At 33.0% G+C, this 16708-nt stretch overlaps 1 protein-coding gene across 1 annotated transcript; it reads right to left on the reverse strand.

The window, feature by feature from the left end:
- Positions 1–5277: 5277 nt before the first annotated feature.
- Positions 5278–15848, reverse strand: LOC108728550 (contactin). Its single transcript, XM_018457148.1, has 14 exons — positions 14646–15848; positions 14153–14531; positions 13965–14067; positions 13227–13699; positions 12817–13095; positions 12118–12567; positions 11227–11942; positions 10528–10970; positions 7674–7882; positions 7379–7478; positions 6494–7089; positions 6009–6143; positions 5814–5942; positions 5278–5661 (listed from the first exon to the last, which is right to left on the reverse strand). The coding sequence occupies exons 1-14, from the start codon at positions 15459–15461 to the stop codon at positions 5549–5551; spliced, it is 4941 nt and encodes a 1646-aa protein (XP_018312650.1). The 5' UTR covers positions 15462–15848; the 3' UTR covers positions 5278–5548.
- Between the last annotated feature and the right edge of the window lie 860 nt (positions 15849–16708).

The raw sequence follows: 16708 nt of genomic DNA on the forward strand, positions 1-16708 counted from the left end.
GAATTAAGAGATTTTTATATTTATTCTTTCATTAAATACGATTCGCATTAATTCTTGTAACAAATTATAGAAATAATATGCAAATAAATGTAAAGAATTGGTCTTATATATCTCTAATAAAAATAAAATTAATTTATGTTAATATATATTTATATAAAATTGTTTGTTATAATATTAAATCGAGATTTTTCAATATATGAATTAATTAAAGAAATTATTTCAATAATAATTAAAATGATTACATTGCTTTAACGTGTTATTCATAATAAACTCGGTTTTCTTTATTATATTTACAAACTATTTCAAAATTTACACAGAATGGAAGTATTTCTCCGATGAATTTACGATATTGCGAGATAATCGGAAAACGATCACATCACACACAAATATATTCGTTTAGCAGAAAGTATTTTTTATTTCGTACGAGATCGACTAACTCTATCAGTGCTCCACGAAAAACTGCCGAGGAATCGCGCAGGTTTCTCTCATTTCGTTTAAAACTCTCTCTGCGCTAATTCTCTCCAAAAGCATATACCAGCGAATTGCGAAATGCGACAAATAAATTGGGAGCGAGTCGCGAATGAATCGTAAAGTAGTCACATGAGAGAATTACACGTAAACCTTCAAAGTTAGCCAATTTCACTGTAAAAACAGTAAAACATTAGAATTTGGACTTTCGCGATAAAGAAAACACTCTTCTACATCTAACAAGATTATTTTATCTAGAACCATTGAGAAACAAAAAGTGACTTATGTATATTGTACTTATAATCAATGCACGTGCACCATACTTGATTTAAATCAATGTTTGACCGGTGAGTTTGAAGGAAAACACTTCGTGCCTAGCGAGGTGCTACTGCTATTAACAATGAAATCAAGTTAAATTAACAAACTTGATAAATTGATTTATGTGACTGCCCATCTCTCTTCAAATCGCAACACAATACACCTATAAAATATAATAATGTAATGACAAATTTTATAATAAAGAATTGAATTCTTTCTAATAAAAGTTTACTATGCGTTTTAATTATATGGACAATTATATGGAAAGAAATCTCATTAATTAAGTTTAAGAAACGCATTAAGTTTTACGAGTATGAAGAGATAACGAGTTCTCTTTCTGTTGTAAAAATTTAATTTATTTTAACAAGAGGTTTTATTTTATTTTATTTTAACAAGAGGTTTTATTTCGATGAAAACTCGCAATAAATAACAATCTCACAGATATTCACTTAAACAGAGCAAATTAATATACAAATTAATATATATTTAGAAACATTTTGTTTTAAAAGATGGTGGATTTACTTCGATATCTTGAAATGAGAATAGCTGATGATCGTTTTCAGATTAAACTCTTTTTTCAGTATACAGTTTACGTTATATACATATGTATATGTATATACTATAAAATCTCAGAAATAATCGCGGGCATTTATCGATAAAAGTGTAAATTGCCCTGTCTTGATGTCCCGTTTTTCACTTTCGCAGCTAACCGATCGTTCAAAAATTAATCGTAATCGGAGCAATAATCAAGACCGAATGCCGGCGCGAATCTTACATGCACACGAGGCGACGATCTTTTTGGATCGGATCGATCGACGCGGCGCTCTCGATCGGCACCACGGCGCGGTTCGCAGGCGATTACTGATGTTCACGACGTCCGCGAACCGGGAGTCGAATACACGTCGAAAGAAGTTAGGCCGGATACACACGATCAAGTAAACTTGCACAAGCGGCTTGCGCAAGCATACTTGACAAGTTTACTTGAATCCCAGTGAACACAAAATTATATGTAACGTACCTGTTAGTTGTAATTTTCCACCCAACAATATAACTGTAATATAACACGTGTGTTATATCTTGTTGAGTAGGAAATTACAATTAACAGGTACGTTACATGTGACTTGTGTTCACCGGGACGTGTGAAGCCGGCCTTACCCGGATCCGTAAAGTTATCCGAGAATAGTACGTGCTCCCTCGTTGCCCCCTTGGCCGAGGGGTAGGGGGTCGGTCTATATATATACGCACACGCATATATCCGGGGGGAGGCCTCCCCCCGCGTCTCGACGCCGCTGACGCCCACTCTCCCTCTTGGGAAACATAGACGCGTGCGAGAAGGATCGGGTTTAAATTCGTATACGAGGGAAACAAAACGAAACGAGTTGGTTACTCGCTGGCTGACACTGAAGGGAAAACTTAGACGGTCATTGTTACATGCCACGCACCATGCGTGATATTAAGTTCTTTCGTCACTCGAAGGAACCTCTCCCCTATAATGCGATAGTGGTTTTAGCGGTTGTCTCGGAGTTCCTTTCTGGAGAAACGAGCGGTGCTTCAGCACGAAACTAAACGCGAACTTTAACACGACAAATTATTCCTCTATATTATTTTAATTAATTTATTCAGAAACTTTTGCCATTTGTCAATCCTGGCGGAAAAATTTTTATGAAAAATTGCATAGATTGAGACAGATCTTAGAAATTCTTAGTTTTTCATAGATATTCATGGGACGTAGAATGGCGTTGTTTATTTGAAAAACCAAGAAATCCTTCGCCTTCAAACAACGCCACTCTACGTCCCACTACGAATATCTACGAAAAATAAAAAATTTTTAAGATAAACAACCCTCACTTTACGTTCCACTATACGAATATCTACGAAAAATTAAGATCTTTGTCTCAATCTATAGTAGTTTTAAAATTAAAACAATAATAAACTCGGACTCTCTCTCTCTCTCTCTCTCTCTCTCTCTCTCTCAAAAATTTCACAAAAACGTATGAATATTTTAAAAATAAACGGACAAGTGTGACCATATAATTTTTCTGCCTTTTCGTAAAAATTTTTTTCCGCCAGGAAAACAACGCGATATCTCGAAAAACATTCAAACGATTGAAAAAAATTTAAATGTCTGCCAGATAAATGTTACCCGAGATAAACACGTGAAAATTGATACTAATCGAGAATTATATTTATCCTCTTTTAAAATGCCGACATGTTTAGGAAACGAGAAGCGGAATGATTATTCAGAATATAAAAAAAAATAAAATATCCCTTTATACTTCACAGGGTGGTCACAAATTCCTTTTTCAAAAATTCTATTCTGATTTCCAGACAAAATTTCAGATTTTTTCCTGCTTTCAATATTTTGCAATATAAATACATTTTGAATATTTTTACATATTTTGTAACAGATTTATTGTCAAATTAGATTAAAGATGATAAGTTTTCAATTTAACAGTTGGCAACACTTAAATTTAATTGGCGAATCAAGTATCTAACGTTGATGAGAAACCAACCCTTTAACTTCTTCATAGCCAAGAATTTTAATTTTTCAGAAAATTTTGCAAAATTCCCTAACTTTTCCCTGACTGTTTTCAATTTCTCTGACATTTCCCTGATTTCCCTGATGCTAACAGAGAGTACTTACCCTCTTTTAAGACAAGTTTAGAAAACGAGAAGTGATGAAAAATGATTAATCAAAGTAGAAAAAGATTTATTTTTAAAGCAAGATATCCCTTTACACTCCCCTACCTCTCTTTTTTCCGATTTACAATTTATGTTTTACGATTCCACATGCCTAGCTATAAAAAGTACGACCTACTAACGAGCGCCATCCGAAAGGTAGAAAAAGTCGATCGGGGCCTTATGCTAAAAATCACTGTCCATATATGGGCCGCTCTCTCAGGCGAGCGCCGTGCGTTCAAAGCAAGTTATTGCTTCTGTTCATCGAAAGAGTTTCTACTTATAAAGATGTGGAGACCATACTTGGGCGAAAAGTCGATTGCGTATTAAGACTCTTGCTCTTCCTTTCGCGACGGCCACGCGTGATCGGCGGACCTTGAATACGGAATATAGTCTTCGATAATGTTCAAGACACGAAGATTATTCGCTCCGCCAGAATTCGGAGATTTAATCAGCTGTTTGTATTTCTCGATGATGACAATTAGCACGGTTGATTAAAAATGACGTGAATTCACAAGCCTTGTCTACGGACTTTGAGTGTCATTCTCGAGGACATGAAAAAAATACAGTGTAAATTGAACATTCAAAGTAGAAAAAACGTATTAAAATTTACAATAAAGCTGCGAAACATAATAATATACTTCGAAAAGAACATAAATAGGAACATAAATGTGAATTTATTGTTTATAAATGTGAACTTTCTTCTATAGTTAAAATGAAAATTGTTATAAATGTGCAGGAGACTTAAAGCATAAATAATAAAACTAAAAGAATAATAATAAGAAATCCCTCTCTCTCAGAATTTTACTAAAAAGATTTAAAAATATATTTATTTTGTCTTTCAGTACAAACTAATTTAAATCCTAATAAGAATTAATCTATTTATAATTACAAAATTAAAAAGGGATATAAATGTATATATCGGACGTATACATATATATATATGTATATATGCAGGAGCAATTCAATAACGCTGCCAGATTCAACTACGTGGAATAATGCAATTGTTTGTTCATTATTTAACAGTGGCACGCAAAAACAAATCGTATAATTGCATAATAAATCAATGCATAAATTAGAATTAAATAACAATAAAGATATCCTTAGTTCAACGTTCGAATTAACTGTGAAACAAACTGTGAAGAGACAAATCAAGATTGACAAAGGACATCACACAATTGTCCGGCACCGATTTGATTTTCTGTGAAATATGTTGTTAAACACAAAAATCTCTAAGAGACACGTATTTTTTAATACGTGCGCTAACTCATGTTCAAGGGGTGAAACATCCCTTTGAAAAAAAAATGGTATTTCTATTTCGAGCCGAATACCGTCGGAAGTATAAAAGATGGAAAAAATTTTTTAAACAAAAGTACGATTTTAAGAGTACTTCCATGTTGTGAAGAAAAAAATTTTTTTAATTTTTTTGTTTAACAATCTCTTTAAACACGAGTTAATGCACGTATAAAAAAATACGTGTCTCTTAGATTTTTGTTTAACAACATATTTCACGGAGAATCAAGCCGGACAGTTGTGTAACGTCTCTTATGAGTCAAAACCTATACCTGCATTCAAGATCACTTCAGAAGCTATATACCTACATTTGAAAATTAAATATCTCGGTCAGCAATTTAAATTACACAATAATACACATTCCGATTTCGTTTTAATAGGATTGAAATATTAAAAAATTTTAGTAACCATTTTACTTCATACATTAGAGAAGAGCAAATAGCTGTATAATCTTCATGTATAATCTTTGAAATATTAATCTAATGTTAACAGAAACGTAATCGAAATGTATATGCCACTGCAGATGATAAATTGAAAGCGAAGTTTTCAACAACGATATGTAACAATACATAGCATTTTAACGTAAACATATGCGAATACGTAAAATCAAATACTATATAAAACAATCGACATAACAATATTCACACGGAATATGCTATTGTAAAAGTCATAAACAATTCTTTATCTCAAGTTATTCATGTAAAGTTATTGTTTCTTTACATTAAAACCATAAGTTCCAGTCTTAAAAAAATATTAGTAAAGTCGACAGTGTATCGTCGTACTGATATGACTATGGTTTTACAGAGATTACCGCTTTTTTCGCCGCCTCATCCAAGTTGTTCGCTGTAAGAATGGGCAATCCAGATTCGGACAAAACTTTTTTGGCTTCTGTCACATTAGTACCTAAAAAATAAATTACCAAAAAATACTTCAAATTTATTCATAAATTGTATTACAACAAACCAAATAAAAATAAGTATACCATAAAATTATAGAATTTATAAATAAAAATAATAAAAGAATTAAGCTAATAAAAAAGGAGAAAAAGTACTTACCTTCTAGCCTTACAACAAGCGGTATTTTAAGTCCTAAATTTTGCGATGCTGCGATAATTCCTTTCGCTATCGTTACACAATTTACAATACCTCCAAAAACATTAACGAGAATTACTTTGACTTTTGGATCTGACGAAAAAAAGAAATCAGTTTACATTTTATATTTGTATTTAAATAATTCTATGTATTACGTACCTTCACTGAGGATTCTAAATGCCTGAAAAACTTGATCCTCTTTCACATTACCGCCAACGTCTAAAAAATTAGCTGGTGATCCTCCATTCAACTTAATAATATCCATTGTAGCCATGGCTAGACCAGCTCCATTTACTACACATGCAAATGTAAAAACATTCTTGTTAATACGTTTGTGCTTATTGTATGTTAATTCTCACAGTTGTATACATAATAACACACTGTATACATAACAACATCATATAACGTTATTTTTTAATTCTCTATTTATTTATTTGTTTGAGTAATCGAAAGTAATTGTAAAACTCTGAATAAAAAATGGTATTTTAATTATGAAGCTTAATCAAGTTTTGAGAAGTGCGGTAAATATTGAGTGTATTATCAAACTGTGATACTTTTTGACACAAAATGTGAGCAATGTAACGCTACATGGCAGTCAACGATTGATGTATCGCAAAAATATTAATTAATATTAAGTACTTTACCTAAACATCCTATATTACCATCCATGCCAATATAATTTAAATTAAATCGCAACGCGTCCACTTCTCTGGGATCTTTCTCACTGACATCTTCTAAGGCAAATAGATCTTGTTGTCTAAATTGGGCATTATCGTCGAATGCGATTTTTGCATCTACTGCTACTACTTGCTTGTCTGTTGTCTCCACTAATGGATTTATTTCAACTTGCAAAGCATCAATATCCACAAATAATTTCCAGAGATTTTTCAATTCATACATGGCTTTTTTTAGAATATCCATATCAGAAAATCCCAGAAAAACGCACACGTCCTTTGCTATTTCGTCATCGATCCCATGATAAATGTCTAATGTAATGGTTTTGATTTGTTCGGGATGTTTCTCTGCAACTGCTTCAATATCCATGCCACCCGCTGGAGACGCTATCAGCACAGGACCATTATGCTGACGATCCATGAGAATACAAACATAAGTCTCGCGTGCAATATCCACTGATTCAGCTATCATAATTTTCTGCACCAATATGCCATCTTTTGAAGTCTGTTTAGTGATAAGCCGATGACCTAACATATTCTTCACATAATTTGCAACAGCATTACGGCTATTAAAAAGGAAAGAAAAAGACTAAAATAAATCATAAAATAAAATATTATTAATGATCATAAAAAAATCTATAAATTATACGTCATCATGTTTAATAAAAAAAATAGAAGAGAATAAAAATATTATTATCTCTTATTAATTTTTTTATTTTTAATATATTTTCTAAAATGAAATAAATATTTTATTATTTGAAGAATAAATTATGATAAAAATTTATCTATCAATAAATAAAATACTCCATCTAAGAAGTATTTTTTTAAAAATAATTAAATTATATCAATACTTACTCTTTGGTAAGATGTACACCTCCCTTAAATCCATTATTGAACCAGCCTTTACCACGACCACCAGCCAAGACTTGAGCCTTGATAACAAACTCATCGGTGTCTGCAAGAAATAGAAAGCTGCAAAATACACATAGTTATATCGGCTCCTACGTAAATTATCAAATTACAGATGACTCCTAACAGATAGTATTATTTTGTATGGATTAAAAAAAAATAAAAAGCGTAATATTGTGCATTGCGAGCTCTAACTCAAATGTACGTGAAGAAATGATGAGAAACATTCTGGGATACTCACGTAGCTTCTCCAAGGCGGAATTCGTCTGAGTTAGGTCATCGACAATAGCGAAGTTTTGCACCGATATGCCAGAGTCACGCAGGAGTTCTTTGCTCTGGTACTCCAATAGATTCAGGTTCCTCGCGTTCGACACGCAAATGATCCTCGTGCTATTCCTGAACAGCTGCGCCGAGCGCATTAAGCGGCCCAGCACTCGCAGCATGATTAACCTCCAAAAATTCACCGAACGAGAGAAAAAAAAGATTGCTAGTCTTGTTCTCGCGAATCACACCCGGGGCGCCGACGATTTAGATAACTAATCTTCCTTGGAGTCGCAGTTCAACGTCACAATTAATATATTGTTACCTCATTCCTAATGTTTTGAAGAGATAATAGCCGGCTATCAGCTGAACTTGTCTGTTGCGCGTGACCACGAGTTCTAAAATCGATATCTCGAATGCAAAAAAAAAGAGGAAAAGAGAAACACACCACGTGACCTACGGCGGGCAATATGAATAGTAAGAGTCGTATGAGACACCCTTTTCCTCCTCAATATCAATATAAGTATATAAGGTGTAACTTATCGTTACCAGATACAATATGGAGTATATAAAAAAGATACAAATAATTGAAAATATATAGGCATGTTATAAAATTGTTACAAAAAGTAAAGAACAAGTTACAATTGTAAAAAATTTATATTATATACGTGTATATATATATATATATCTGCGATACAATACATGTACATAATAATGCATAAAAAAAGAAAATACTAGATTAGAGAAATTGATATTGCTACTGGTGTCTATTATTTCTAATTGCTTCTAATAAAGCAACCGATGTCGGTAACCAGCAATTAGAGCAATTCTACCATTCTCTTATTCTTCATTATTTGCATTGCGTATGAACGCTATTTACGTCAACATGATGCTACAAATGCTTTAAAGCGTTCTTTGATCGGTCAATTAATAAAATTCTTTCTTGTGATTAGTCAATCAAACGTTTCAAAACATTTGTAGTAAGAGTTTGATTGCATACTTAAATATAATATAAATTAATAAACACATTTATGAATTTCGTTGTATACTAATATAAAAAAAATATATCAAAACATATACGTTCTTTAAATCATCGTAGATAATACAATAATCAAATAATGATATAATATTTGATACTTAATTATATCTTATAGAAGAACACTTGGTGAACACTATTGGTTTATATAAAAAAAAACTTTTCTTCTATATCTTTGAATTATTCTAATACTGTCATATTTTTTTTCCAAATATTTTAATCAAATAAATGATGCATATATATACATATATATATATATACAAATTCATTAAAGAGAATGATATAAAATGTAAAATATTAATTGATATTAATAATATAAAACATATATAAACGCATTTTGTAAAAAAAATTATATCATAGATATAATAATATTCAATTCAGTATTAATTAAAATTTTAATAATACAGTATTAGAATAATTCAATGATTAACAAATTCGCAGTATTGTCAAAATTAGCCAAGTGTTCAATCTTTATTTCTGTATATATGGACGGAAAATTACGTTGCTTTTTACACTAGCACGCTACATCATTCTTATTTGTTATCAGTTGTTATCAATTCTTAATCATTAGTAAATTGTGTATTAATACATATAGTATATGATATTCATTAACATTAAATATATTTTTTACGAGTTAATCCTTTTACGTCTTTGTGTCAAAAATTTATAATTATTTATCTCGCATTAGATCAAATGGCATCTATATACTTCTGGACATGCATATTTTTGTTATCTTAGATAGATTGTGTTTACAAAGCATCATAATAGCATAGCACAAACGTTTATCAATGTGCCGTTGTTTTTAACAAGTAGACTGTCTTATATAGTACAATTTGTACATTGTAAATATGTTCACATACTTTTTTATAAATTGCTGATTTAATAATCTGTGTAGAAATTTAAATCCCAAGCTCTGCATTTCTTTGAATTATTTTTAAATATTATTCAACGTGTGTGTGATATATTCGAAATTATTTTGCTTATATCGAAAATATACCATGGAATGAGGTAGAATATTATTTTTAAATTACAAAATAAAGACGTGACAATTTTGTAAAAAAAGAACAGACATTAACATTTGAAGTTTAGCATCTATGAATTTTATAAGAATGACAATAAAAAAAGTATATATATGAATAAACGTATAAAAATATATATAAATTTTGCATATGTTATTTGCTACTTCGTGTATATGTGTATATATATATACATAATTATACGTATGTGTATATATACATAATTATATGTATGTGTATATATACATAATTATATGTAATTAGCTGCATGATAAAAAAGAATACATTGTTTGTAAGTTTTAAAGAATCATTAGTATATATATGCCGAAAAACATATATTATAGACACACAGAGTATCTCTTCATCATATAAAATAAAAATTATGCTGAACTCACTGTATTATTTTTCGCAATATTTGGGTCAAATGCAGATCGATTTCAGTCTCCTCATAGTATCATAATTCTTCTTAAAAAATAAGTTACGGAAGTACTTGAGTGCTATCGTTGTTAAAACAATAAGAAGCGACTACATCATTAAATCGCTAACAACGTAGCAATATTAATTTTTAGCCCGTCAAAGATTAATCTAGCAGATCATAATATCAACTTCATTGGATAAAAAAGATCTAATATCTTGTTAAATCGCATTTAACATTTGTTTTCGTTAAATACTTTAGCTTTCAGTTTAAGAGAACTGTACGAAATTATAATCATTAATTATTATAGCCTTCAGTTACTAATGATATTGTATTATACATAATTGTAGATTGGTACACCAAAAACAACAAGAAAACTATTCCCAGAGTGATGTCTAAAATATTATTTTTAGCGCTGCTCCTAAAGGCTTCAGTGTCACCCATTTGGAATGAATGGGTAGGACTCGACATCCGGCCGTCACCACCGTTACTAAATCCGAGCACTCTTAGACGATACCTCTTGCCTGGACTTAAGTTGTTGACGTAAGCCTCTAGCTTGGAACCACCTGGTACTATCGTGTCATTAGCCGTGCTCATGTCTTGATCGTATTCCCATACACGTATCTTGTATCCAATCAATGGTTCTTCCTCCAGACTCGGTGTCACATAACGCCAGACGACCCTTATCGTTGATGGGTTTACACCATATATATTCACCGAGGACGGTGGTTTCTGCGGTGGTTTGCGATAAGTTCGCTCTAAGTATCGCTCACTCTCCGGACCTTCTCCAGCAGAGTTATAGGCCATTACCTTTAAGAAATTTGATTCTCATTTAAATCTTCCTCACAATTTATAAGTTTGTCGGTATATTTTAAATGTCTTTCTATTTATGTATTCTTTAAATAATTAATATAACATATAATGTAAATAAATATTTCAAACCATTACGACACTTTATAATTAAATTTTTTTAAGTATATTGTATATATTTTAAGTTTATTAAGTATCTTCTCAGTAGTTCATATAGAAATGCAAATAAAGGACTTTGCATCTTTTTCAGCTTTACCTTTACGTAATAATATGTATCTGGCTGCAATCCAACAACAAGTGACCAAGGACGAGTAGTGCGTGATAAGTAATAAGTAGCATCCTCTTCGGAAATAGTCTGCTGCCAATATTTGATTCTGTGGCCAATCAGCTTGCCTCGCACTCGCTCACGGGTCTGCTCAATAGGTTGCCAAGTGACGTTCAAGCTGGTGCTGTTGTAACTCATGGAGTACACTAATTGCGGTGCAACCTGCGGCATGTCCTCCGCGCTGTAGATTGTCTCGATATTAGATACAGGTCCCTCGCCCATTGCATTGATCGCTTGTACTTTCACTTCGTATTCTGTGTAGTAATACTGTTGTGGGATCGGCACGACACTGCTACCGATATTGCCGTATTCCTGCAGGAATAACGATTGGAATTCCTTTTCATATCCTTTGCGACGCCAGAATATCTTGTAATAGACTCCAGGACCGTTCTGATCGGACGGATTGAGAGGATCCCACGTGATCGTGAGATCACCAATTTTTCCTCCACCACCGTTAATATTCGACGGTGCTTTCGCAGGTTTATCGGACGGAGTGCTGTATCGAGGTGAGGGTAACGATGGCGGGCCGTAACCAAATTCATTGAAGGCAAGCACACTAAATTCGTAAGTGGAGTAAGGATTCAGAACGTTTTCGAGATTCGCCTCTTTTCGGCCATTGTATCTATCTGCTTCAAAAGCCGTAATATCTAAAAGCAATCATATATGTATTCATGTAAGACTAAAAGAGAAAACAGATATAATGAAGAAGCGTCGGAATATTTAATTTAATATTGCAAGTATCCTGGAAGCATCATAATTAATATGTACTCATTATTGAAATCGTTTCTGTAAGAAATCATAATTATGAAATATCAAACTTACTTTCTACAAGAGGAAACCACGTTTGATTCCAATCTGTTCGAGCACTGATTGTATACATAGTTATTGGTTTGCCATTCATGGCACCGTCGCTCCACCGTAATGTGGCTGAAGTTTTCAAGATACTCATCACCTGTACTCCACCAGGTGGTCCCGGAGGTCCCTGCACGATCAGATTAAGCTTGCTCGATATTGCACCAACGGCGCTTTTCAAGATACATTCGTATTCACCAGCTTCAGTGAATGTAGCATTTATAATATTCAAATATTCGCCATCGATATTTAATCGCGGATTATTCTGCAAATCTCGATCACGGATACGCATACCATTATGCGTCCAGATATACGCTACATCCAACATTTCGTCGATATGACCCAAACAGTGTAATGTCAGATTATGATTATAATACAGAACTATCTGTGACGGTAGTCTTTCGACAAATTGTGGTCCACCTACATGTATAAACAATTTTATATAATTACGTCTATGTAAACTAATTGTTAATTATATAGAAAAAAACTTAAATTTTTACAATATATAACGCAAATTTAAATATAAACAACATAAACAATAAATATTAAATTTACTGTTTGATAACTGATATATAATATAATTTAATACAATCTGTTAATATCTTTTTGCATAAATATATATCTTCTTATAAATTCAAGATTTCCTTGAGTATCAAGTGATTGACTTACGTAGCACGATTAGTCGTCCACGAGTTTCATCGTTGCCATATTGATTTGTCGCTGTGCACACGTATGTCCCTTCGTCGTCTCGCGATACCGGATTGATGATAAGATTTCCAGTTTCTAGAATTCTTCGCCTACCGCCCGATCCGATTATGTTTCCATCTTTCTTCCAAATAAATTTCGGCCTAGGTGCGGCTTCGGGATTGCACACAATAGTAACATTACCTCCTTCCGCCGCATATGTCTCAGATTCCATAGGCCGTTTCTTGAAGGAAGGTTTAAATGCTGAAATATCAAAGAGATATTATATAATGTCATATATTTACATAATAACTAAAGAATCTATAAATAATGATCCATTATTTTTCATTCACATTGCACAGTTGAATATTAAAAGAGAATATATAAATACTCACATAAGACTCTAAGTTGAGCCGATGAATACGTTATTTTCAGCTGATTCCTTGCGCGACATTGATACATGGCCTGATCCCTTTCAAAATCCACATGGCGTATATTTAGTACATTATCTTGTATAGTATAACGATCTCTATCTTCAGGCGGTAGAGTATACATATCCAAGAGTTCTCCGTTTTTAAACCAACTGTAAGTGACATCTGGTATGCCGAATGCTTCACAGGTCCAAGTTAAATCTGCATGATCATCCATGTGCTTATCAATCAACGGGATGGTGAAATTAGGCGCCGCCTGTATGGTCAACTGCACAGAATTTTCGATGGATAGTCTGTCGTTATACACTCGGCAAACATATTCGCCTTGATCCTCCACGTGTACACGAGGTAGTATCAATACTCGATTGAAATTTGCCGTATATGCTCCACGTGGCAAAATAGAACCTCTTTTTGTCCAATTGTATGACGGAACAGGACTGGGGAAATAAATTATTTATTATATTCACAAAATCCATATATGGAGAGGTGAAAATCATAGTGATGTTACTTAATTACAATTTCAAAAAACAAAAGGTTCTTTTCAATATATTTGCTTCAGTAGATTGCACCAATGATCTTAAGTTAATGATAAGTTTAAAAAAATGACACACCATTATCGCTTTCGTTCCTCCATATACAAGAAAAAAATTCGCATATATATGTAAAAGAAATATAAAATTAAGTATCGATATAGTAACTTACTATCCAAACGCGATGCATTCCAATCTAACGGTTTCTCCAGCTACTGGTGCTTCTGGAAATGCTTTTGGAAAATTATTAGGGAATTTCAACTGCTGGAAGGAAGCTGAAAAATTTAGAAAGTTATTATATTTATTATGTCATTGTTTTCTATTCTGTTAGATGCTTAAAATAAAATCCAAAATAATTACAGTGCATGTCCACTTTTAATGGAAAAAATGGTCCATTACGTCCAATGTCGAATGCTATGTTCTGAACATAGCAAGAATAATTTCCTCGATCAATTGTTTCCAAAGCAGAAAAATAAAGCGCTCCATCATGTGAGACAAATACGCGTTTATCCTCCTCAACGAAATTGGGAAAGTATTCACGCATCCAATAGTATGATACATCTGGGAAATGCTGTGGTGGATCGCAGTATATTACTTTACCCCAATGATTATCTCCGCGTTCTTCGGAACGTTTTAAATTAAACTCATTGATGAATCCGAATGACAGTTCAGCGCTCTCAGAAATAATCTTGCCAAATTTGTTAGTTGCCTTACAATGATACAAGCCAGAATCTATTTTCTATAAACAATAATAAAATCGTTGATATTCATTAACATATATATTAACTTACATAATTCAATATAAGTTTTAAAATAACATGATATTTAAAAAAGAAACTAAAAGATATCTCACCGAATCTGGATCATAGATAATAAGTGTCCCACCACTCACAGTAAATTTTCTGTTTGTAAGAGGATCAATTTTTGTTGCAACAAGTCGATCGTTTACATACGTCTCCTTGAACCATTCGTAAGTAGGGGTAGGATAGCCACCTGCCAAACAGCTTAGTGAGACATCATTTTTTACATTTCTCTTTGACTGATCAAATACTTTGTTTATGGGCTGCTTTGTAAAATATGGTCCCCTTGGTATTTGAAGTGGGTTGTCAATGTTGATTCCATACTGATAAGTACGATCTTCTTCTACCAAGTTGTGAAGAGTAGCAATAGGTGCTTCACAGATATACAACAATTCTTCTCTACCAGTAACCTTTTCCAATCCCCAACGCTGAAGACTATTGGAATAGGAATACGCTAAATAATCTCTTCCTAATATATTGTCCACAGGCTCAGGTAGAAAGGCATTATCCATGTTTATCATTGTCGTACTGTCTGCCTCATTTATCCATAAACCACTCTGGAGTTTGACTCCGGTATACCATCGGCGATGTTGTGGATCTTGCCACAATAACTGATGAAGCACGAACCCATGCTCCTCCATTGTATTAATGGTAAGCAGATCACCTTGGAATGCTTGACAATTTCTGTGTGCATCTTCCCGTGGTCTCAGTGGGCTCTTGACAAAACGATAGCACGACTCTTGGAATCGTATCCAATGCTGGGGACACTTGTACTCTTCTCCGTATAAGATATTTTGTGCAAGCGCAGGAAGTAAGAGGATTAGCGAGAACACCGCAGTGATTAATAAACGAGACATCATTGCGGACATCTTGTAATTATACAACAGACATTTTATAATTTCCAGATTCAAGATTAGAGTATTTTATTAATCTCGATCGAGAATGTCACAACATTGAAACGTGACTTCGAGAAATTCAATAGAACTGACAAAGCGAAGTTCTTGAAGACACTCCCTGACGACAATCACCTCGTTAATTCATAATATTCTCGTTCGAATGTTTCGGTGTGCAATAATTCGATTCGATTAAGGCATTCGCCGCAAATGTGGATATCGAACTCACTTAAATGTACTAGATCTTATATAACGAATAAAGCTTTCTCGGAGAGAGATAAAATTAAAAAAATACGTTAAATAAAATCACGAGTTTTGAGTCAGCAACCTGCGACGCTACATCGCTAGCTAGACAGTAGACACTCCCTGTGACGAGTGACGAATGGTTACGGAATTCAACGAATGTTGACGAATGTTTAATTTTCGTAATTGCACCTTGCTACCACTTGCTATTTGTACTTTTTGCACACGAAGTGAAATAGGCATATACGTGAATTCTCTTCTTTTCTCTTTCTCTTCTTCTTTTTTCTTCAAATAAGTAAAGAAACGCCAAATATTAGGGCCACTTTCACCAACGCCAGTTAACTTATGGCTCCTGCACATTGAACGCGGAAACACTTGCCGCGCGGCACACAAAATGTGACGCGATAGCCAATAAGCTTAGAGCTTCTAATATGATTCGTATGTACGTGACCGGACAAAACCTCCGGTTGTAACAATTATTATTTTAAATCGTTTGTATTTCGTATGAAGAGTTTTGAAGTGCAAATAAAAAGGTTTGTGAGTCATTCTATTAATTACAATTAATAATTCTTTTTTTGGACCATGTACTTAACCGAAATAATTAACCGGATCCAAATTCAACAAAGTTTATACATGGAATCGTTTGTATTTCGTATGAAAAATTATGAAGTACCATTAAAAACATTTGTGAGTCACCCAAACATTTTTAATTAAATATTAAAATATTATGGCTGCATTTCGTTATTCACTGTCAGTATTGACAATATGACGTCATAAAGTAATACTGCAGAAGCGTTTTGAAATTACTAATAGTACTTTTATGACGTTATTTTTTAAATTTTGATAAAATTTGGAATTATTAATTATATTCATATCTTTGCGTGCTTTTTCTGCATCTACTTTAATATGTCATTAATATGTCATAACTTTTTGACATTATTCATTTCGACATCTAAAAAAACAAATTTTTTCCTGATTTC

This window comes from Mycetomoellerius zeteki, unplaced genomic scaffold (genome assembly GCF_001594055.1).
Source record: "Mycetomoellerius zeteki isolate Tzet28-1 unplaced genomic scaffold, Tzet1.0 scaffold62, whole genome shotgun sequence".
Taxonomy (NCBI): Eukaryota; Metazoa; Arthropoda; class Insecta; order Hymenoptera; family Formicidae; genus Mycetomoellerius; species Mycetomoellerius zeteki.